Genomic DNA, 24885 nt, shown 5'->3' with positions numbered 1-24885 from the left:
ATTTTAAATTGCTAAATTTAAAGAAAAATCTCTCTGACCTATGACCCATGGTCAAGTCTGTGCAGGCTGTGCTTTGGTCTGTTCTCATGGCCAAGTCCCATAACCTCCCATTCCCTCTCAGGGAGTATATTCTTGTGAAATGACTATGAAAGTGAACTTTTGTCTTGCATATTAATTTGTGGGTACATTAACTTACAGAAGAAATAGGAAAAAACCCTCAGATCACATTGCCTTGAGTTTATATGACATATTTAAAGGCTTTTCATTGACATAATCCTTAATTGTTACAGTATCACTTTGAGGTAGATAGAAGATCTGTAGTTTTACCCCCATTCTGTAAAAACAAAATTAAAGTGAAAACAAGAATTAAATGGTATACACACAAAATCTAGAGTAGGATGATTTGCCTTAGCTGTCCTGATTAAATCAGGGGTAACAAAAATAAGCTAATTCCATACTTTGTGATTGATGAAAATGTTTAAAGTTGTCCAAACTACAAGCAGGTTCAATTTGGCCAAATGAAACCACATTTCAAACTTAATCTGCTGAGTGCAAAGCTATAAAGATTATGCTCTGGTTAATCTTTTAGTTCTATTACTCTTTATCTGACCATTGTCCTTTGCGATGGAGATTAGCCCATAATTGCTATTGTCTGTTGACATCATCATTTTTGCTGCTAAATTTTGGCTGAAAGAGTGTCTGTCCCACAGGTGAATTACAGTCAAGAGCTTCAGGGCAGAGCCTTGCTTTCCATTTGCTCTCCACAACAGCAATCCTAAGGGTACTTCATAGATCCTACGAGTCCAGGTCTCTTTGTGACACCATAAAGTTAGTAGCCAGTAAAGTGTGGCGTGATGCAGCAGGCACTGGGGAGAGAGAAATGGGCAGGAGGAGACACATTTCTTGCCTTTGGGGCACTTAATGTGGCTCACAAAATTGTCTGTTTCTTCTTTTTAAAACTTGCATTTCTTTGGCTTGTCTGTCTTCTAGTGAATATTATTTTTCTGGTTTCTATTTCTTTACACTGTTGTGTCATTTGCTCATTACTCTTTTAAGTATTGAACTAAATAAACCCTAGAGTATTGCAAATCTGTATTTCCCTCAGAAAAGAATGTGCTCATTACCCAATGATGTAATATTCCACTGGCCTTCACAACTGAACAAGCAAAACTTTCTACGGTAAATTTGTTTTTCCAAGGCATTTAAAGTAAATCATGTGGTTTATAGCCCAACATGAAGCAAAATCTTCCCCAGAAATACAGCATTATTGGCAAAATCCTCAACAATCACTGAGCCTCAGGGCCAAACGTGACAATAGGGGAAGAACAGGACTCTGAGTAGTAAATGTGACTGAAATACGAATAACAAAACGTGTGGTTTTCCAGACTCACAGAATATTGGAAGACAAAACCGTGAGCACATTATAATATGCAAGAGAAGGGCCGAAAGTTGCCACTAAATTATGTGTTTTTCTGTAGCCACGCAGCTATCCTGGCACTTCGCTCCTTGTTTTTCAGATTTTCATTCTTTATTGTCTGTAATTTGGCCTGAACTGTGAGTCTCTGGTGCTCCTCCAACATGTTACTGCAAAACTGCTGCAGCTGAAAGGACAAAGAGACGGTTGGTCCATCAGTGCAACTGAACTTCTCACGTAGGCACAGTAAGACAAAGTTCATGTTAAGTAGCGACATGATCTTGTGAATGGATGATGACAGTTAGAATGAGTAGAAATGTCTGTCCCTATATGGTGTGTCCCTGAGGAGACTGTGACTGAGAAAATGTGATGAAGACCACACCAGTCCTGAAGAATCCGATGCAGACTGGAAGCTCCAGGAAGTAGGAACTTTGTCTATTCTACTCACTGCTCTACTCCCCAAGCACATAGTAGGTGCTCAATAAAGATTTCCAGAATGCGTATTGGATATTACACAAGATTTGTAGACAGAGACACAATGAGACCTTTCCTTATTTCAAAAGAAACTTTGCAACTTCCAAAGTTCAAAACTGGTACACAACATCCATGTCTTTACAAATGTTACCCTTTATTTAAGAATATTTATAGTGGATTCATCCATTGGTTAAATTCCTTCATTGAGTCAGGTCAAGCATTCAGTTATGGGAATGTTCGTTGCAATATTACATTCAAGCCAGACAGATCCCGATTGAATAATTGGGATAATAATAATTGAACTGAATAAATCATATTCCAAAAGTCTATTTCTGTGTCATTGGATTATAACTCAGAACACACATTACCATAAAATGACAGTGTACCCTACCAGCTCACAAAAGGTCACATAAACCCTAATGTACTTGAAATTAGGTAGTAATAGGGTTGTCAAGCCTAACTACAATGCAAAAAACAAATAAGGTTCTAGGAAAAAGTAGATTAAGGGGCCAGGAGCAAACCTCCCGTTCTCTCCCACACCTGGGCATTCCTGCCAGGCAGTGGGAGCCACACACCAGCAGCACTGCCCACGATCGAGCACCTTCAGTGGGTGGGAGGGGAATGTGGGTCTGTGGGACTGTGTGTGTGGGGCTTCACGGGTGCTTGAGAGCATGAGTGAGGACAGGCTCCAGCAGGGTGGAGTAGAAAGACCAGAGCAAGAGATAAGGAGAGTGTATAAAAACTGTGCTGGTGTGGAGGGAAAAGGAATTCATACGACTTTCTTTTCATTTACCATTTTTAGTAATTGTTTTCAATATTATCATGTGAACCAATACATTGCAGTAGGACTGTTGGTCATTAACAGCTTTTTGACAAAGATATTCATGGTAGCTAACTCACTTGTTTTCAAAATTACAATAATTTAACTACTGTTAAATCCATTTTTGCATTTTTTTAATGAACTATCAGTGATTATAGAATTTTGGAACTTTGGGGATTGCTAAAGTTATGCAAACTTCATTCATTCGTTCAACAACAACAAAACTACTGGGTTTTGTAGAGATAAAGATGAACAGAGGCACTTTTGAAGATATCAACACAAACTCAGTTGATTCTAGGAGCTTTTGTTCCAGGATTTTTGGGTGTGCCCCTCACTCTCTTGTCTGGGGAATCCTTGATAAATCAGGTCCTGACAGCTCAGCCTCAGGCGGGCCAAAACCCAAACAAAGATCGTTCCTTCAGGAATTACCAGTTCTTGCTCTCTCTCTCATAGTAACAACTATATAGGATGATTTGGGAGCACAGAGGAGGAGAGGGTGTAAATTAGTTAGTTAAAAATTTCCTAGAGGGCTTCCCTGGTGGCGCAGTGGTTAAGCATCCGCCTGCCAATGCAGGGGACCACGGGTTCAATCCCTGGTCCAGGAAGATCCTACATGCAGCGGAGCAACTGGGCCCCTGCATCACAGCTACTGAGCCTGCACTCTAGAGCCCGTGAGCCACAACTGCTGAAGCCAGCGAGGCACAACTACTGAAGCCCGCGTGCCTAGAGCCCATGCTCTGCAACAAGAGAAGCCACTGCAATGAGAAGCCCGCATGCAGCAACGAAGACCCAATGCAGCCAAAAATAAATAAATTTATTAAAAAAAAAATTTCCTAGAATATGTGGTTGAAGCAGGGTCTTAAAGGAGGATTAGGAATTACCCAGCCAAGGACAGGCATGAGGAGGGCACCCCAGACAGAAGGTAGTGTTTCTGAAATCTGGGAAATGTACAACAACATGATAATTTAAGAAATTCTGTTAAGTGGTACAGTGTAACTAGAGGAAAAGTGTTCGGGGGTACCTATGCCTCTTATTCTCTGACACTGGTTGGTGAAGTGGGCAAAAGTGAAGCTAGGGAGTAACGCAGGGGCCAGATTATGAAGGGCTTCATGTGCTAATGACAAGATTTTAAAATTTCTTCTAAAAACTATGATGAGATACTGAAACTTTGGGAGCAGGGCAATGACCGGCAGTGATGTGATGGATGGGATGGAGGGAAGAACAGCCTACGCCAGGGAGCCCGGGCCATAGTCTACTGCAATAATTCAGGTGAAGTACAACCCTCCATGAACAAGAATGGTCTCTATTTCAAGAGCAAGACAGAATTAAAAGACATTTCCTGGGCTTCCCTGGTGGCACAGTGGTTGGGAGTCCGCCTGCCGATGCAGGGGACACGGGTTCGAGCCCTGGTCTGGGAGGATCCCACATGCCGCGGAGCGGCTGGGCCCATGTGCCACAACTGCCGAGGCCCGCGTGCCTGGAGCCCGTGCTCTGCAACGGGAGAGGCCACGGCAGTGAGAAGCCCGCGCACCACAACGAAGACCCAACGCAGCCAAAAATAAATAAATAAATAATAATTAATAAAAGACATTTCCTGCACAGTGATAATACCGTGAATGGAGCATAGAATGTAACAATTCAGAAAAGCATATTATTTTTAATTTTAGCAACTCCAAACTACACAAAAAATGGCTTCTAAATTGTCTTTATAATGCACAATATCTATAGTACTTACCTCTAAGATCTGTAAATCCGTACTTATGGTTCTCCCTATTACGTATAACAGAGTAACCAATGATTGTGTTCCATACCTACAAAGCAACGAGATGCTAATCATGAGTGGAAAATGTTTGGCAAGACAAAGCTACAGAGCAGATAAATGCTAAGTATGCAGCCCTTATTAATTCCTAACTCCCACATCTAAGCAAAACCATATATGAACTTGTTTAGCTTCATCTTTTCATAGAAAATTCATGCTATAGGAAAGTCTATTAGCACAAAGAATTATAGTTTAATATTGATTTGTGTAACAGATAGTTTTAAAAGTTTCATTTAAATATAAAAAGCTGTTCTTAAAAACAGTAACAACAACTGTTTTTATCTTTCAAAATGAAGTGGTTAGAACAGATGTCACATACCCAAATTAAGAAATTTTAAAAGAGAATAGGTAGGGCTTCCCTGGTGGCGCAGTGGTTGAGAGTCTGCCTGCCATGCAGGAGACACGGGTTCGTACCCCGGTCCGGGAAGATCCCACATGCCGCGGAGCGGCTGCGCCCATGAGCCACAGCCGCTGAGCCTGCGCGTCCGGAGCCTGTGCTCCGCAACGGGAGAGGCCACAACAGTGAGAGGCCCACGTACCGCAAAAAAAAAAAAAAAAAGAGAATAGGTAAATACTCAAAGTATACCCCTTAAAAAGTGTAGTTAATATAGAATCAGTTTCAGAAACGCTGACTAAAATACCCTGAAAGCTTATTGAAACTTCTGCATTTGTATATGCTTTTTGGAAAGAGATTCTCAAAATGTTGGTGATCCCTGAGGGCTAAGTACTCTGGCTTTCCTTAAGCTCCCTCAAACAGGTATGGTAACTGAAACTTCCCCTTTAGTTTAGTGACCTTGAATAACTGACAAGAATTGTCTGAAAAACAGCCATGAAATGTTGCTATGGAAAAACAGCAGATACATACCTGCTCAAAGTGTTGCTGTAGTTAAAAAAGTAAAGAAAGACTTTTGGATGCATTAAAAAGGAAAGAAAATTTAAAAGGTTAATATAATGGCCTGGACAAGAAAGGGTTGAATCAGGATTCTGTCTTGATAGTTGATAGTTAACACATATAATTGGTTTACTTCAAAAATGTATACTTGAAATTAAAAATTGTAAGAGTTAACATCGGCATGATATGCAGACAAAGGTGAGAGAAACACAGTGCTTTTGTCCTTTTTAAGTTCCCAGCTATAACTTAAGCTGAGTCTACTTCAGCAAAGTGGAGGATAAAAGACTGTCTACATATAATTCAGGCAACCAAATCTGTTTCTATGGGGAAAGAAGAAATATTTCTTAGTTCTTCATTTTGGTTGGCCAGGTTTAAAAAGCCTGTGAAATGACTCAAGAAATTTGACAAAATTTGCAAAGAAACTGAGTTCCAGACTTAAAAAAAAGTAGGAAACAAAAGAAAACTATCTACGTTGCTAAATGTGTAATTTTTCTACCAAATACAGGAGAAAGGTTACCCCAGAGGCAGGGCTGGGTTTGAAGTTACCTTGTGGCAACTTATAAATTGTAAAAATGGGGAATAACATATAGTTAGAAGCATTGGGATGGAGATTAAATGAGATAATGTACACTGAAGCACCTATCAGGGTGCCTGGCACACTTCATTCCTTCCTGTTCTTGAAAGTTTCAAGAGGAGATATTTTTGAGACAGATGATTTATCCTTCTGGTTGAGAGAGCAATCTCTTTGAAACAGTACTCAACAAAAATATATACATTACAGATAGCTTAGCCCACCAGTAGTCAAAGGTATTAACATGAAGACAGGAGGCAACGTTTGTCAGGATAGTTGCCCTTTCAAGAAATTGATAACATTCAGTGCTAGTCAGCGTGATTTGGGACTCTAGTCCATCTCACCTTCCACTTCTCTCCTTTCTCACATTTGCCCTCCCCTCCCATCCCTTCCCCTGCCATGTCTGATTTCCTGCAGCAAGCTTGGCCACTTAGGCAAGCATGGAGGCAGCCAGGTTATCTCGCCTGACCCAGTGATAGGCAGTGAAAATGGGCCCTCCAGTGCTTGGACACAGCACTCCGATAACATCTTAATTCTCTCAGTTTGTTCCAATTTAACCCTTTCAACTCTATGTTCCCCATCATGAAATATAACAGAGTAGAAGTAAAAATGAGTGTAAGTTTCTGCTATATTTAAAAAGGATAACCAACAAGGACCTACTGTATAGCACAGGGAACTCTGCCCAATGTTATGTGGCAGCCTGGATGGGAGGGGAACCTGGAGGAGAATGGATACATGTATATGTATGGCTGAGTTGCTTTGCTGTGCACCTGAAACTATCAGAGCATTGCTAATCGGCGAGACTCCAATTTAAAATAAAAAGTTAAAGAAGAAAGAGTGTAAGTTTTTCAAGCATAGGACTTTAGCTAGTATCACATATTTGGAGAAGAAATAAGAGGTTTGGTGAAGAAGAGGGTAAGATTCGTTTTGGATCAGTTGAGTCTGAAAGTGATGATACCTTGTATTCTATATTCAAATAAAGCTAGGGTATTGCTGTAGGCGGTGAAGCCTGAATCGTTTTATGAAAGCCAAAAGCAACATAACAAGCATGAAGCAAACATCATTTCTACCACATCCAATAAGAAGTCACAAAAACCCTATTGTTTCGTGTCTATTCACACATTTCTTCATAGGAGCTATGCACAAGTGCAGGTTCATACTGATTTCTCTGTAACCTGAAAGATGTCTTTATGGTTAGTGGAAGCTCCCTCACTGGGATCAGTATCCAAAAGATCAACTCATCTAACAATTAACTAAATACCCCACAGCCACCAGTGCAGTGCCCTGCACGTGGGACTGAGAAGCAGTATCAAACCAAAGTTGTTTTACTCAAGCAAGTGTTCCAAAATATATATTCAGATTAGGCTCCCTGGGAAGAATTTGGGGCCTGGCTAAGGGGAGCAGATGTTCCTGGACTGCTATTGGCAGTGTCTCAACTCTAACGCTTGACCAGCCCTATTGCCTCCTTTCCAGGGCCCTAAGCTCCAGCCAGTTATGACGATCAGTCCCAAGTAGGACTCTCAGCCTTGCCCCCAGGCAATTACTGGTGTCCTCCCTTCCATGTAGAAGGTGAGTTTTTCCACCTGCTTGTTCAAATCCCCCTTCTTCTCTTTGAATCCCTAGAGCACTCTCCATCTGTCCTCTGTAACATTTATCGGAGACCGTGTCTTAATCACTTTATAACCCCCAACAACAGCTTGAACTAACTGTGCCTTGGCATAGAAAAACCAGAACTTCTTATTACCAGAAAGAACTTTACAGCTGATCACATACGACATCTTTCATTTTATGCAAGAGGAAACCAAGGCCTAAATGTTAACTAATAGGCCATCAATAAATAAATGTTGTTCTAGTTACAGTTCCAGATGAGAGGGTTAGAGAATTTAGTTTCTCATCTGTCTTTCGCCTGGAACAACTGATCTACTGGCAGAGTGACACTTTGTTTACATTAGCATAGACGGTGCATAGCAGGATTGCAGTGACAAGATGCTGGGCTAGATGCTAGATTTCCTTCTGACGGGCTTCTTGGAGCTTTATGATGCTAACATATACTGTGAATTTGTGGAGGTTAAAATAGACAGTTTCCAAACCGATGGGCTACTGTCTCCTTTGTTTACAGAAGGCTTGTCAGTGTCTCCATGAATAACGCTCAGTGAAACGCACTGGAGAAATACCAGTTTCAAAGCTAATTTGCGAGTGATCGGTCACATTATAGCAAATTTAAAATAAATCCTTTTCACTTAAATAACATAAAATTTAATTTGTCATTGCATTTGTTTACTTACACTTTTATACTAACTTTATCATTTTATGAAGACTGGTGACATACAAATATTCATGTCAAATATAATTGTTTAATAAGTGCTGAGTAAATATTCTGATGTACAAAGAACAAGGTAAGCATTCCTGTGCCATTTTAATGTATATAACATTTTAATTATTAATTTGAACTTTTATTTCCTCTTAACAATCCATATATAATATTACTGTCTATTCAAAATCATTTGCAAAATTCAGCAAGACTGGTGACTATAAATCGAAACCTAAAAATAAATGTTTTAGATGTAGAAGGCAAATTTATTTGAGTCTCAAAGACTTTTTGTAGCAGAATGTGTAAGAGGAGTAACTGAGCTTAATGTATCATAAACAGAAAAGGAAAGGCATCTATTTTATGAGCATGGCATTTTGTTGATAAAAGATAAAAACATTTAAGCCATGGTTAAAAGTGAATGCATTTAGAATTCTAAGACCTTCGTAGGGATAATGAAATACCTGTTTAGAGTTTTTTTTTTTTAAAGGAAGTCCTTCTATACTCGTATTTAATACAGTTAAATCATTTAAATTGCCAGACAATGGACTTTTTAGAGAGCATTGCAAACATGTTTCTGTTCTCCAAATGCAGAAAAAAGTTCTTCTGAGGAATAAAAATTAGCACACACTTAAATTAAGAGCAATCTTTCCCATGGGTTGCTCAAAGCCATTTGGGGGGCTTAACTAGTTACATGTGCTGTGTATGGTATAGAAAGAGAGGAGAAATAAATTGAGAGGCTGTTTTACCCCTTAGAGCAGTGTTGTCGAGTTGAATTCTCTCTATCTGAGCTGTCCAGTACGGTAGCTACTGGCCACACTGAGCACTTAAAACAAGGCTAGTACAACTGAGGAACTGAATTTTTTGTTTGTTTGTTTTGGCTGTGCCACAAGGCCTATGGGATCTTAGTTCCCCAACCAGGGGTCGAGGATTGAACCTGTGCCCCCTGCAGTGGAAGCGTGGAGTCCTAACCATTGGACCACCAGGGAATTCCCTGAGGAGTTGAAGTTTAAATTTTATTTAATTGTACTTAATTTATATTTAAATAGCCATATGTTGGCTAGTAGTTATCATATTGAGCAATGCAGGCTTAGATATTTTTTTAATCCAGTGTCAATTGGTTCCATGTTAAACTACACCGGGGTCACCTGGGGTGCTAGAAAAAGGTATAGATTTTGCACCCTATTCTGGCAGATTCTGATTTTCAAGGGGTAGAGTGGGCTTGGGAGTCTTTAGGTGTAGGAACCACCTAAAGCTGCATCTTTCTCAGGGCCCGGCAGGGCATCTGAAGGCATGGAGACTGTGATAGGCTGCGGTGATTACAATCTGGGTCCTCAGGAAAATCATCACTTATTTTTTAAAGGAGCTGTTCTCTCAGCAGTTTAATTCCAAAAGTGCTGCTAGATTGTTCCGCAGGATGCTCTGGAAGAAAACAGTCAGGGACTGTAGCTGAAGTGAATGATCTTGAGCAAAATGATCACGGCAGCAAGAGGGCAGATGGCTTCCAGTCCAGGCAAAGCTAGGCATGTCAGCCCAAGAGGGGGCATGATGGGGGTCAGAGCCTTCGATACAAGCTCCAGGGAGAGAGAACAGAATGTAACAGACAGCCCTACGAGGCTGGAACCTCTGAAACCTCATGGAACAAGGCGACCTGAGTAAATACTTCTGATTTATACCCAACTCCCAAATTCCCACTGGGAAGTAGGACCTGGGAAGGAAGGCATTACCTTTAATGACTTAAACAAAAATGGAAGACATAGTTTACCCCCAAGGTCATAAGGCTCTCTGAACAATGAACCTAGAATGATAATTTAAAACAAGAGATAAGGCCAATTTTCTCAATATTGTGAGTATGCTATGCATGTCCCCCTGATGAGCCAGAAAAATGGTACTGTACAAAAGAGCTTTTATCTACATGTTTAAAATTTCTGATTTAAAAATACATTTTTTGGTGTATTGTGAAGGTGTTCAATACATGTCCATAAAAGAAAAACATTCCATTATTTTGCTGTATAAGAGAACCATATTCAGATTCTTAAACATTTATATTCTAAATATATCTTCTGTTCCAAAGACCTAAATTTATTTGCAAAAAGTATCTTCCAACTTTACAGCTGTGTATGTACCTGAACTGTTGTCTACTCTGATCTGCTAACTCTTCAGTATATGAATAGTTGTAGGACATATTATTCGAGGCTTTTAAGAATGCATGGTTCAGGCTTTCAGAGACTGTGAAGCTGGGGAGATCCTGGCCTGGAGAAGGATGCTGTCAGATCTCCTTGTCTTCCCAGCCCTTCGACCCTCCCCTGAAGCCCCTCAATAAAATGGCTTGGGGCTTCCCTGGTGGCGCAGTGGTTGAGAGTCTGCCTGCCGATGCAGGGGACACGGGTTCGTGCCCTGGTCTGGGAAGATCCCACATGCCGTGGAGGGGCTGGGCCCGTGAGCCATGGCCACTAAGCCTACGCGTCTGGAGCCTGTGCTCCGCAGCGGGAGAGGCCACAACAGTGAAAGGCCCGCGTACCGCAAAAAAAAAAAAAAAAAAGGCTTGATCCACCCTCCCACCCCTCGCAAAATGAACGTATGGTTAAGTCATGTTCTAGAAAGAGCAGCTATTGAGGGTATGCTGCCTGACTTGTGCATTTCAACGTCTATTTTACCTGGCAGGCTAAGTAGCAAGCAGATTTAATCTTAAAAGGTGAGAAACATAAAAAGTTCAAGAACATGGAAGCCAGATACAGAAAGGGAATCTGACAAAAGGCACAAGCAATATCCAAGCTTCTGTAGTAATGAACATTGCTGTTTCTTAGAGATATGGTGATGGACTTCACAAAAGAAATGAATGGATGATGTACACTCACACCAAAAAACATGACTTGCTCTAATCTGTGTCTCTGAAGACAAGATTCTTAGTGGGCACAGTGGGAAATTGAGGTAGATAAGTACCCCATGCAAATCTACATTCACAAAAAAAGCCAAAACTGAGGATAAGTGACCTTATCTTTCACACAGCTAGTTTGTGGTGAGACTAAACGCAGGAAAATGTATCAGTTTTCTAGTCAATGCAAAGGACTTTAGTGACCTGGCCAGACTAAAGTTGAGCCACTAGCACCAAACCAATGAACTAAATGAAAGAGAGGTCTCCCATTTCCTCCTCACCTTTCACTCACAGCTTGCCAGTTGTTGATTAAAAAGTCCTTTGCAACGTATCGGCCAACTTCAGAGGCTGCCACAGCTTCGATTATATTTGTTTCATTAAAAGTGGATGGAGATGTAGTGATGGCATACTCCATATATCTGTAAAAGCACATGTGGCAGAAAATAAATACGTAAACATTATCCAATGGAAAGAGTAAATTTAAATAAATGGAGCTAAAATCCCATATGGTTCTAAGTTACTGAATTATAAGTATGTTTCATATTAATTCTTATATTAGCTCATTTCTATTTTTCTCCCTTTGGTTTATTAATTGCATTCCTCCACCAAGAGCCCTTTCAAGGTAAGTTGTAATAATCACCTGTTAAGTATCCACGGATCTTTACTGCAGCTCATTGCATAAGCAAGTTGAATCCTTTCTTCTTCCTTTGTTTTATTGTTGTAGATATTTAACAAAAAATCCCATTCTTTATCATTTCCCAAGGCAATGCCATAACATAAAATCACATTTTTAATCGGATAAGGTATTCTGTAAGGTATAACATGCAATGATATTTTTCATAGCAGTTAAGTTATATGTTAATCTAGGTTGTCATATAGTTGGAAGTATAAATCTAGAAAAAATGTCTGTGATCTCAGATATAAATATCAAAAGTAGGAATCTAGAGAAGCAATTGTGAAAACTGTCATTCATATTAACATCTTGAGATCGTCAAATTAGTTTAGAAACTAAGGAGTTTTGAGGGAGAAGTAAATTAGAACAGTACCAACAGTGTATGTTGATAACTCAGTTTGGTTTCATATCTTATTATCACATTCTCTAAGAGTCCAACTGAGGTCATATTTTAAAGGTAATATAACACCAGAATGACAGAGTGTTGGTCTCAGGTGTCAGTGAGACTGCAAACTTACACAGAAAGAGATGTACTGATGCACTTTTATATATGTGAATAAATAACTATAATGAACAACCTAAATAAGACTCGAGATAACCACAGGTGCGTATTAGGGAATGCACCGGCAATGAGAGGTCCCGGATGACAATTCCGTGTATAAATTCTAATCTATTGCTATGCACAGACCTCCATGAGACAATTGTGTGTGTGTGTGTGTGTTTTAAAGGACATATGAAAAAAAAAGTAAGAGAGAGAGATTATCTAAGTAAAAACAAAATGTTCACTCCCAGAGTAAGAGCATCAAAAGGAAGAGAAATTGTTGGTGCTGAAACAGAACAAAAAGAAGGGCAATTACAATATTACACTTACTCATTCTCTGGATGGTTCATCCAGTTTCTGAAAAGGTCTCTTGACAGCTGAAGACAGTCCTCAAGACCCAACCAACATGCAGTTCCAAAAAGTTTTTCCAGTGATATTCTTGAAGGAAATATCAAAGAAAAACATGTATTTTTCATTACTGCATTGATTTTTTCTGCCGCCAAGAATATGTGTTTCATAAAAAGATGGGTATTTGAAAACATCCTTCCAATAACATCAGGTTTGTTAAAAAATAGCCTTTGTGGATGGCAACTGTATTTAAGGTTCAGGGAAATATTTGCTGAGAGGCTCTCAGGCACCAAATAAGCTCCAAGACTGGTACTTTCTGAAAGTAAGAAATAAATTACTGCCTTCCTTCATCTCCCTCAAACACACCCGGGTGTACACACATGCCACATCTGTTATCAATTTATTTTTCCTCCCTTCTACAATAACTCCCTTACAGATAACAAAAAATGACTTTTAAGTATCTGATATAACACACTTAAAAATAAAGTTCTTTCTCTACACATGAGAGCAGAGGGAATGGTTTATTTCTCTCCTTCGACAGCGAGCCTCTCCTGGCTTAAGCTTCTGCTTCTTCCTCCTGGCTATTAACGTTGTCTCCAGAAAAAGAATGGAGGTTTCTGCTTTGTTTTTATAGCTGAGCAGAGGTACACATTCCCATTGCAAACGAAATCAGTTCAAAAGAACATGGAGAAGAACAATAAATAAATCCAGATGAGCGGTGCCTTGAGGTGTTGCAGTTTGGAGTAAGGTAAAGGAATTCAAATGGGTCAGGAGTTTCCGGAAAATGCCAAGAGGCAAATCTCCATTGCTCCACCCTCCCTCCAGTTTCATCCCAGCCTGGCCTGACCTTCTGATAAGCAGAGGTAGAATCTCCAGGGGGGGAGACCTTCTGAGAGACAGTTCTGAGCATTCATTTACACATTCACTCCTCTCCCCACCCACCCCAAACTGGTAGCAGCAAGATGGAATTCTCTGGAAGCACAGTCTAACTCCCTGAGATTGCTCTGAAGAGAACTGGCCCAGGGATGCTACAAAAAGCAGGTCACTTCAGGCCAGTTTAGGAGAGCCAAGGCCATGGCTGGTTAACAAAGGTGCTGCCTGGTTGGGCCTTTCTGTTTGCCTATACAACTTGCCTACCCACTTTCCATTCTAGCTCATCCCCGTTGTCTTCCATGCGTCCGTAAATCCAACCACATTGTTTGTCCATTCACACGCCCTAGCTCTAAAATTTCTCCCCTCTCAGAAGGATACTTGTGAGAGAGAATAACCCCACCTTTTGTATTTCTTACTTGGTCTAATTGGTTTCGGCTTGATGTTGACTAGAGCTGTAAATATAATCCCTGTACCATTCATTGTTGGTCACAGATTCCCTCGCTAAATCTGGAAGCCCAGCCTACACACACAAACCTTGTGTCACAGGGAGGCCAGCGGTACTGCAGCCCTGTTTTGCCTTTCACCCCCTTTCCAGAGCAGCATGACAACAGGCATAGTCCCCTAGCCGAACCAATGATGGGGAAATCATTTGCAATACTTGGTCATGCTCACACACAGATGACTGATACAGTTCACTGTCAACCTCCCTAATCATATCTGCATAATGTTAGAATTTCAGTCTGACATAAATAATGGAACTTTTCCCTCTGTCATCAAGAATATACAGAGGGGATTTTTTTCCCCGTGTATCCTTCCTATACCCTCCAATTTGTTTGTATAGCCTGGTTTTGCTTAACACAACCCTTCATCAATAGTACGACATACTTAAGATTTCAACCAGTAGCCTAAGATTGGAGAATATAAAGCTATAAATTCCTGTGTGTACTTGTATGTGCTTCGCAGGTAAATTAAGATTCCCAAACTACTATTTCCTATTAGGATACATGTAGCTCACCAATCCCAAATCTACTATTCTCAAATGGCACACAAATCTCTCAGTGAATCATAACTATTAGTATCTTATTTTATGAATCTGGAAGCCTATCCATTAATATGAATTATTTAATTCAATGATCACTGCTCAAAAAGTACTTACAGAGCTAAATAGTCATCCTGCAATGTTGCCACATTTTCACGAATTATAGTTGAATAAGTATTCCATACTGAGATAAGTCTCTTTAACAGATACTTCTATAAACAATAAAGAAAATATACTGTTAGTTCTGCTCACAACACCCAATTTACACTGCTTTTCTCTTTGTCTGAAAAGACATTAACAGAGAGGTGACAGATATTTCTTCAGAAGTAATCTTTATTTGTCACTAAATGTATACCTTTTAAAACCTCTATAGGTTCAGTTTCCTCAAACGTAAGCAATACGTAAACAATATGATGTGTGTCAGCACACTGCTTGGCACATAGTAGGAACTCAATAAATATCAAACATTCTTATCATTTACTATCACCCAAACATTTCCAGTTGTCTTTAAAATAGAGAAAACATGGAGAAATATAAAACAAACTTTCTACCTTGAAACTTCCATGCTTAGTATATATATATATCTCTAAAAAAACAAGGAATACTGATTTATGCCTTGGATTAATTTAAGCCCTGACTCCAAAATAAAATTTCTTCAATTGAGCTATCGGCTGGTAAATAATAAGGTTATAATAGTCCTACACTTACCAATATATCCCTCAGAATAAATTAATGTTATTCATTGAAATTTTTAAAAACAAACATTAGCTTTTACTTCTTCACTCAAAACCAGTGATCAGATGTTATCAGTGAACCAACGTGATCCCACCAACAAGTGCCTTCTCCTACTGGTCGCCATGCCACATTCAAGTACGTTCCCATCAGCACTTTGTACACTAGATAAAAGAAAGTCTGGAACCCCGAAGTGCTTGCGATCTCGCCCTCAGACTGCCCCAGACTCTCACTTGGAATCATCACCTAATACACTTGCTGTTTTGTTTGCGGCCCTTAACTCTCCGAGGGGCTGCTCCCAAACTTCGGCTTTGGTTTTACCTGTGCCATCTTTCTTACGATCACTGTTAAAGATCTAATAACAGAAATTTCCCCTTTTATAAGGACAAGTTGGCATGGTTATTTCTTCATTCATTAACTCTAATTTCGCCATCTCTCTTCCCAATATCAAAAGCAGCTTCAAAATGTTTACTTTTTTGGAATATAACTCTCTGGTTTTAAGTGCCGGCCCTATAAATCAGAGGATATAAATCATGGATATAGACTTGTGAAAAATCATTCTGTTAGACTAACAATCTTTCAGGGAAACAGCTGTTAATAGATACTATCCTTTTTTAATAAGAAAAAAAAGGCATACCATTTCCATCCACTTCTGGTTTCTTAAGACACATTTATACCTCACCAAGAATTAAGAAACTGTCCAAACTTCTCTCATACTCATCTCCTAGACCAGGTCTATGACTAAGGTATTTTCTTCTAAGAGTAAACAACCATTCCTAAGAAAATGAATATATACAGAACAAATAGACTATTATTTTGGGAAAGACCGCTTTCACAGACACTATCTAAAATATGGAAGGAGGAAGACAGAAATTTAAAAAAAAAACCATCTAACAAGAATGAAATTACCTTTAACAGTGGATATATATCATGGCTGTTCACATCAGAAACGAGATCCCTGGTCACTAGGTTCACCAAAACTGCATGCCACACTATGATTTCATCTTCTTCAGCAAGGTACTTGGTTAAATCAAGTGCTGTTTCAATCTCTATATAACTGCTTCTGTTTGGTTTAAAAAAAACCCACAGACTCAAAAACTCATATTTGTTCCATGCTTCAGTGCCTGACTTCAATAAGGTATATGAAATCAAGAAGCTAGAGGGTAAAAGTGCCATCTCATCGATGAAGTAGAACCCAAGCGATGTGGACAGACCCTCAATTTCAGCTTGATAGGTTCAAGTGCCCAAATTCTTGGAGGTTGTAGAAAATCCAGGCCAAATGTTGGGCTGATTGTCAGGCACTAGAATATTTGTGCATTTGGTATACATTCTTAAGAGACTATAATTTCCATTCAACAAGTATTAATTAAAAGTCATTCTCTATCTAATGCTCTGCCAGATACTAGTAGGAACACAAAACAAGTGAACACAAACAGGACACTCCTGTTGCTTACCAGCGAGGAGCTTATTACTTAGTGAAGAGCTGAGACTTGCACGTAAGAAGGTGTTAATCAAAGGCGCTAGCAGAGGCAACGAATACAATAAAGTAGCAAAGAAGAAAAATATACGCATGTGATGCGAGAGGCAGGGAGGCCTTCTGGAGAAGGAAGTTGAGAAAAGCAGTGAAGGAAGGGTAGGATTGGAATAAGTAGAGAGATAGAGGAAGGCAGTTTAAAGTGGGAATTAGTGTGATGGGCAAGAAGATAAAGTGGGAATTAGTGTGATGGGCAGACCAAGTTAACCGAGGCAGGGAATTTCTTTTATGTGTAGTGAGAGATGGGAGTTAATTGGTAAGGTAAATCAAAAGTGTGGAGAGCCTTGAGTATCAGGATGAAGAGTTTACATGGGGTGGGAAGGTGTTTAAACAGCCGGGGTAACATCATGAAATCAATACCTTAAAATTTTGTTGCAACTGTGCTGCAGAAAACAGAATGGACTTCTAATATAAATAGAATTCTAAAGGACTAAAGGCCGGAAGCTAATGCAATAGGCTAGGCAAAGGGTGATGGAAGCTTGGCTTAGCACGGAAGCAGTGAAGGTGGTAAGTGAGGTGAGAATCCAAAAGACATTCCCGAGAACCCCAGAATGAATAGATAAGACATGATGACTTGATGGGAGATGGAGAGAGAGAGAGAGCAGTCAAGGATATCTCTGATGTTTCAAGTGTGGGGATGGGAAACGTAGTAGTAGCTTCGACAGACAGAGAGAAATTGATAGCAGGAGCAATTTAGAGACAGAAATAAAATTCAGTGTTTAAGGTACTGAATTTAAATGACCACAGGATAAACAGAAGACAGGAGGAGACAAATAGACACCTAGATTTAGAAGTCATCAACATATCCTTTCATAAACATTTATTGCGTACCTTATATCTGCTAGGCATGTACATGTACATCATAAAATGATCATTGAAACCATCAGAAGGCATGAATTATCCAGAGGAAAGATAGAAGAAAATAACATAACCATGATTGGTCTTAAGGATGCTCACGGCAGCAGGAAAAAGAGAAGTCAGATCCTGGAGGAGAACTAGGTTTGCATATTGGAGCCTCAGGAAGTCAAAAAAGAAGTTTGCAGGAGGATGTGGTTAACAGTATAAAGTCATGATAATCTTAGAGAAATGTTTCAGCAAAGTAGTGGGCGGGGAAATGTGCTGTACATCACATGGGGAAAAGTAGTAAAAAAACGAAGGATAAAATACGCAGACCTTCATTCAAGAAATACAACAGGCCAAAGAAAGAGAGAACACACTGCATCATTTATTATGTGTACTCCTTAATTTTACTGTCTGGAATTTAAGTTCTGAGCATATATTCATTTTCCTGGTTAGAAACTTATCAGCAGGGCTTATATTGAGTAAATCCAATATAAATGAAATCAATAATTCTGTAATACACTAAAATTCAGGCTCATTAAAATTATACCTACAGTCATCATCATTGGGTAACAAAAATCACTTCAAAATCTTAATTGATAATCTATTTAGTTCCAGAAACTTTTTTTTTTTTGGATACATCAATTACTTTATTTCCATAACTTCCAGTATCTTAGAAAAATATGAATACATCTTCTACAATCTTCCTAAATTTATCCATTTAAACATTTAGGGGCTTCCCTGGTGGCGCAGTGGTTGAGAGTCCGCCTGCCGATGCAGGGGACACGGGTTCGTACCCCGGTCCGGGAAGATCCCACATGCCGTGGGGCGGCTGGGCCCGTGAGCCATGGCCGCTGAGCCTGCGCGTCCGGAGGCTGTGCTCCGCAACAGGAGAGGCCACAACAGTGAGAGGCCCGCGTACCGCAAAAAAAACACAAGAAAACCCAAACATTTAGCAATCTTTACAAACGCAAGTCTGAATCACTTGTATTTTACCTAAGTTTTTACTCTTGATTGAGATTTTTAAAATAATGATTCTTATACATTTTGCAATAATCCTATAAATATTTAAACACTATTACTTTTTTCTGTTTACATCATCTCTACTGCATCCTTCTAAAGGTTTTCCTTTAAGGGCTTCCTTTTTTTTTTTTCTCATGGAAAGGCATTTTATTTTATTTATTTATTTTTACAAATTTATTTATTTTATTTTTGGCTGTGTTCGGTCTTCGTTGCTGTGCACAGGCTTTCTCTAGTTGTGGCGAGCGGGGGTTACTCCTCCTTGTGTTGTGCGGGCTTCTCATTGCTGTGGCTTCTCTTGTTGCGGAGCATGGACTCTAGGCGCGCGGGCTTCAGTAGTTATGGCACATGGGCTCAGTAGTTGTGGCTCGCGGGCTCTAGAGTGCAGGCTCAGCAGCTGTGACACATGGGCTTAGTTGCTCCGCAGCATGTGGGATCTTCCCGGACCAGGATCGAACCCATGTCCCCTGCACTGGCAGGCGGATTCTTAACCGCTGTGCTACCAGGGAAGCCCAGGGCTTCCTTTTAAAACATTGAATTTTCTTTGCTGCTCCTTTAAGAGTCTTTCAAAATTTCTCCATAATCAGTTTAAACCTTATTATACCAAAGTTAATTTGATTGAAAATATACGATTTTCATATAATTAACTACCAAGTTTTGACTTGAGAAAGAACATATTCCTTCTTGTCAAATTGTTGTAAAAAACATTGTTTTCTGTGGCTTTCATTTCTAATAGTAGTAGATGTTATTGCTCTTATCCTGATAATGACTTTTTTGAATTGCCTTTTTTTCTAATTCTTTTATTGTTGCAAAATACACATAACACTTGTCTTCTTAACCGTTTTAAAGTGTATGGTTCGCTAGTATTAAATACATTCATATGTATAACGGATTCAATTTGCTGTACAGCAGAAACTAACACAACATTGTAAATCAACTGTACTTCAATAAAAAATTTAAAAAAATACATTCATAATGTTGTGCAACCATCATCTCTATCCATCTCCATAATTCTTTTCATCTTGTGAAACTGAAACTCTGTACCCATTAAACAATATCTCCCCATTGCCCCCTCCCACCCTCCTGCACCAGCCCTTGGCAACCACCAGTCTTTCTGTCTCTCTGACTCTGACTACTAAGTACCTCATGTAAATAGAAACATACAGTATTTGTCTTTCTGTGCCTGGCTTATTTCACATAGCTTAATGTCCTCAACGTTCATCCATGTTGTTGCATATTCTAGCAACTTTCATATCATAAATTCCACAATAACCACAGAATTTGATCCTAATCTTAATAAGTTAGGGCCTATATGTACTAAAGAACCAAGTTCATAGTGATGAGGTTATTATTTTTATAAATTTCTCAAGGTATACGCTAAAATGATGAAAGAAGAAAATATACTCACTTAGACAAGGAAAAGGCATCATCAACCAACTGAAGTCTGTGAATAACAGGAATAGCCTGCAAATGAGATCCAAAAATGTTCAGGAAAAGATGAGAACATTTTTAGTGAAAAAATAACTTTCAAAATAATAACAACATTAAAGATCATTGCTGCTTACAAAGCACTTTCATGTGAATTATGTACAGAGAAATGCTCATTTCTAAGGATAGTTCCCATAATTTATTTATTATACATCTGCTTTTGATAAGTGATCCCTCTAGACATCAATCATAAGGCTTAAATATGGCTGAGAGTTTTGCCAAAATACTCTGTGAAAAACAGCATGTTAAAAAATAAAACAGGAAGCCAAGTTTAAAGGGCCTCTCCAAAACAGAAAGTATACATTAAATCGTATCACAACGTCCAAATTGTTGTCAGGGGACTTTTTGGCATAGGAAGCCTTAGAGAATATTACTTAGCTCTATTTTGGCAATAGTGAGGTACTCCTTTCAACGGTATCTCTCTTCTCAAGAGTTTACTAATTTGACACATACCACCAACAAAGCCCTTTGAATCATGAAAAGGCAGGAGTCAACTGCCAACCTAACTCCTCAGGCTTCGGTTTGAGCTCCCTGGCGTTGTCAGGCCACAGGACTCTGTCTCAGCTTGTGTCCTAAGGGTGCCCAAAGTTTCCTACAGCAGTCCTTCAATACCCTCCCCAGCATGTTCATATATGTGGTCCCAGAAAATTTATCTTCACAACATCCCTTTAAGCATCTGAACAAGCCAGGCTTAATTCTTTCCTTTGTTGTAGCCGCATATCCTTTCTGGCAGTAATAATAACACTTACATTTTCTAGATTAATATTAATAATAGAAATGTTTTATTTGCTCAGCAATTATGTTGTATGAATAACTGACCCCAGTTTTCCAATAAGTAAATCTACAAGGGTTTCAAGAAATCATAGCTATAATGGCATGACCTAGTGCTTCCGTGGCTAAGACTGCCCTTAGAAATTAAAAAGAATTTAGCTACTCTGAAAAAGATTTTTAAATAAAGTATTATTATAACTGTTTTTTGTACCTTTATTCAAAAGACCAATGATAATTTTTAAAAATTACTGATCATGTTCTGAATGCCCAAATTGTGTCAGGCCTCTGTTAAACATACTACACACATCACCTTATTTAATCTTCACAACAACCCTTTAAGGTCTATTACACCCATTATTACACTGATAAGGAACCCAAGGCATGACTGGGCAAACAAGAGGCCCAAGGTCACACATCTGGTAAATGATGAACAGAAATATGAACAGAAGTCTACCTGACCCAGAACCCGAGCTCTGGACCAGTATGCTGTGCACTGCCTCTTCTGCCAGAGAGGCTGCTATGTGACTCACAGAACTTTTGAAGAGAGAGACACCTAAGATATCTTTTAGTTCAACTCTCTAGTTTTATGAATAGAGACTAAATGAACAGCCCAAGATTTCACAGCAGAGCCAACTCTATAGACCTCTAAGCCAGCACCCATCTGCACCAATGGAGATTTGGTTTAATTCAACCAATTAAAATCTGACTGATAAGAGCTAGCCAATATTTTAATATTTCTATGTTGCCTAATAATTTACAGTTGTTTTTACAACTTAAAGCAATATTGGATTATTATTGATACCTTGTGAATTAAATTGTCTCCTTTGAGGGAGGGTGAAAATACAGTTTTTAGAAAATTAACATTTTCTAGCATATACGTACTGGCACCTATTATGGGCTTTGAAATTTTAAGTATATGTTTACTTACATCATCTCTAATCCTCATAAGGAATAAGAAAGATATGATATTATTCCCATTTTAAAGTGAAGAAATTGAAGCAGAACATTTAACTTGCCTAAGATCACAAAATTAATGGTTAATAGGAAATTCTTCTGATTTTTTACCTAGAAAGGTAAAATTATTGTGGAAAAGTGAGATTAATGTTCAAAAACACAATGCATTCAACCAAAACCTCTCCTTTCTAAGAATAAAAAAAAAAATCCAGTATGCCTTGGGGTGAGGGGTGGCAACAGGGGTCAGGTTCCCACCAGACAGGTTGATGAAAGCTCAACCTCTAAAGGCTAGAGAGTGCAATATTAATGATATTTAATAAAAGGTGTAAAAATATAACCTTACCTTAGGATCTTTTTCAAGCTGTTGATTTAATTTCTTCCAACCAAATTTATCATAGTTAACTCTATAATATCCAGTCATATTCAAATTTAAAATCACCCAGTCATGATCAGAATCTGAAACTCGCATTTCAGGGAATACTTCTACAAAGAAACAGGTGAAAAGTTTGAAATGGTACATTTTAAAAATATTTTACTACACATCTGTACTACACCCTCTTAATTCTAAACAATAAGTCCAATAAAACAAAAAGTAAAGATATTGTAAAATACGCATTGATCTTACCACATAATTATATTTTTTCACATATAATGGCTTTTGATCAGAAACTTTTCTTTAAAGCTCTATGTTCAACAAGAATGATACAATATTTTAGTTGTAAACAAGATAGCTTTCCAAAAGGTAGACATTTCAGGCTTCCCTGGTGGAGCAGTGGTTGAGAGTCCGCCTGCCGATGCAGGGGACACGGGTTCGTGCCCCGGTCTGGGAAGATCCCGCATGCCGCGGAGCGGCTGGGCCCATGAGCCATGGCCACTGAGCCTGCGCGTTCGGAGCCTGTGCTTCGCAACGGAAGAGGCCACAACAGTAAGAGGCCCGCGTACCGCAAAATAAAAAAAAAAAAAGAAAGAAAAAAAAAAGATAGACATTTCAACATTTAAGTCTCTGCCTTTATATATATATATATATATATATATATATATAAAATATATATATGTTTACACACATATATATATACATACACATATATATTTGCATATATATGTGGAGATATTTTTTAAAATTTGTTACTTACTGCTGCTTTTATCTAGCCAGACTAAAGACTGTGTAGTTCCATTTTTTATCCAAAGGATAGGTACAATCCATGTGTCACTTTTTGGAAAAAAATGAAAAATTCAGTTAATGTTCACACATAAGAATATCAGCTCTGAGCCAATATTAAATAAGATAAAATAACTGAACTCAAATTCTTTGGCCATTCCCTGTGGATATGCAGGACTTTGCACTTAGAATTATTCACTGTTGTTTCAGAAGTCAGTTTTGCTTTGGCTATTTATTTACTCTCTTCTTGTGTCTTATAGATTTGCTTCTTTTTATAACTTAAGGTAGCTACTAAGACTCTCCTGTATCTGAAAATTTCAAGGCCTGTTTATATTAAATTACAGCCACCTGGCCTTACTCAGGGGTTATTCAAATGCTACAGACAGACCCAAAGCCATCTGTGCCAAGAGAGTTGAATAATCAGTTAAGAAGAAAAAGCTTGACAAACATTTCAAAATGCTTCTCCACCTCAAGCTTTCTCCTTGTCTGAAAAGTGTTCAACAAAAATCAGCCAGATTATTCATATTACCTGAATGCTGGCATTCTTCCCACATTGGTGGACATGACCTGGATGAAGTCGCTGACCACAGGGAGGACATTAGTCATCTGAAGAGACACACTACTTGGAATTTGGGCAATTATTTCCAATCTTGCTCAAACGCTCAAAAGTCCGGTTTCTCAGACTTTGAACTGAGGGTCTCTGTTTATGTGATAGCTAAGGCCACCTCTTCTCACAAGTCATGAAATACCATAGGGAGAAGGGACCTGCAGGTCTCCTGTTCCCGCCCCTGGGGTTTTAAAGAAAGAGTAGGACAACTTGAAAATTTTGGTGGTGATATATGAAAATTAATTACTCATTTGTGCTGATACTTACTATAATGAGATCTGAGGATCAAAAATTTTATCAAAAACAGTTGGAAGGGCTTCCCTGGTGGTGCAGTGGTTAAGAATGCACCTGCCAATGCAGGGGACACAGGTTTGAGCCCTGGTCCAGGAAGATCCCACATGCCGTGGAACAACTAAGCCGTGCACCACAACTACTGAGCCTACACTCTAGAGCCTGTGAGCCACAGCTACGGAGCCCACATGCCACAACTACTGAAGCCCACGAGCCTGGAGCCTGTGCTCTGCAACAAGAGAAGCCACCGCAATGAGAAGTCTGTGTACTGCAGCAAAGAGTAGCCCCCTCTCACCACAACTAGAGAAAGCCCGCACGCAGCAACGAAAACCCAACGCAGCCAAAAATAAATAAATAAATAAATTTATTTTAAAAAAACAGTTGAAAATTATCTAACAAGAAAGAGAAGGAAAGGGGAGGAGAAAGTGATGAATGCTAAGCCACTTTATACTTATTATTCCATTTCACTTCTACAATAATCCCCTGGGATATATGTTATTACATTTACTTTATAGATAAGGCAAATGAAACTCAGAGATTTTGAATAAGACTTACCTAAGGTTTGAATCTGGGATCTATAATTCTAACATTTTAGGTATGGCTACAAAAGCACAGATAAGTGCATGGGCAGACATGCACAGAATTATTCCTCAAGGATACAGTCACCATTCAGTTCCATTTCTAGGGAAGGGAAGACAACATTGCAACAGGATCCCCTTTCTTCTTAACTAACAGGAGGCATTTCAGGCTCTATTTTACTGCCTTTCACACAGAATTCCGACTAATTCATGACCTCTGTCTAAAGGACAGAAGAGAATGCATAACACCCAAAGCTTTGGTCA

At 39.1% G+C, this 24885-nt stretch overlaps 1 protein-coding gene across 1 annotated transcript in view; it reads right to left on the bottom strand.

Annotated features, from left to right (window-relative positions):
* Positions 1–726: 726 nt before the first annotated feature.
* Positions 727–24885, bottom strand: part of LVRN (laeverin) — an 80576-nt gene continuing 56417 nt past the window's right edge. Inside the window, exons 11-20 of the mRNA XM_019940860.3 lie at positions 23120–23196; positions 22330–22469; positions 20182–20237; positions 16289–16442; positions 14765–14859; positions 12718–12825; positions 11814–11981; positions 11455–11592; positions 4444–4519; positions 727–1601 (exon numbers count right to left, since the gene is read on the bottom strand). Of these exons, the coding sequence (XP_019796419.2) occupies positions 1461–1601; positions 4444–4519; positions 11455–11592; positions 11814–11981; positions 12718–12825; positions 14765–14859; positions 16289–16442; positions 20182–20237; positions 22330–22469; positions 23120–23196 (1153 nt within the window). The 3' untranslated portion in view covers positions 727–1460. The remainder of the gene's footprint in view (positions 1602–4443; positions 4520–11454; positions 11593–11813; positions 11982–12717; positions 12826–14764; positions 14860–16288; positions 16443–20181; positions 20238–22329; positions 22470–23119; positions 23197–24885) is intronic.

This window comes from Tursiops truncatus, chromosome 3 (assembly GCF_011762595.2).
Source record: "Tursiops truncatus isolate mTurTru1 chromosome 3, mTurTru1.mat.Y, whole genome shotgun sequence".
NCBI classification, from domain to species: Eukaryota; Metazoa; Chordata; class Mammalia; order Artiodactyla; family Delphinidae; genus Tursiops; species Tursiops truncatus.
Note: the sequence above shows the minus strand (reverse complement) of the source record. Positions and strands in the feature narration are given on the sequence as shown.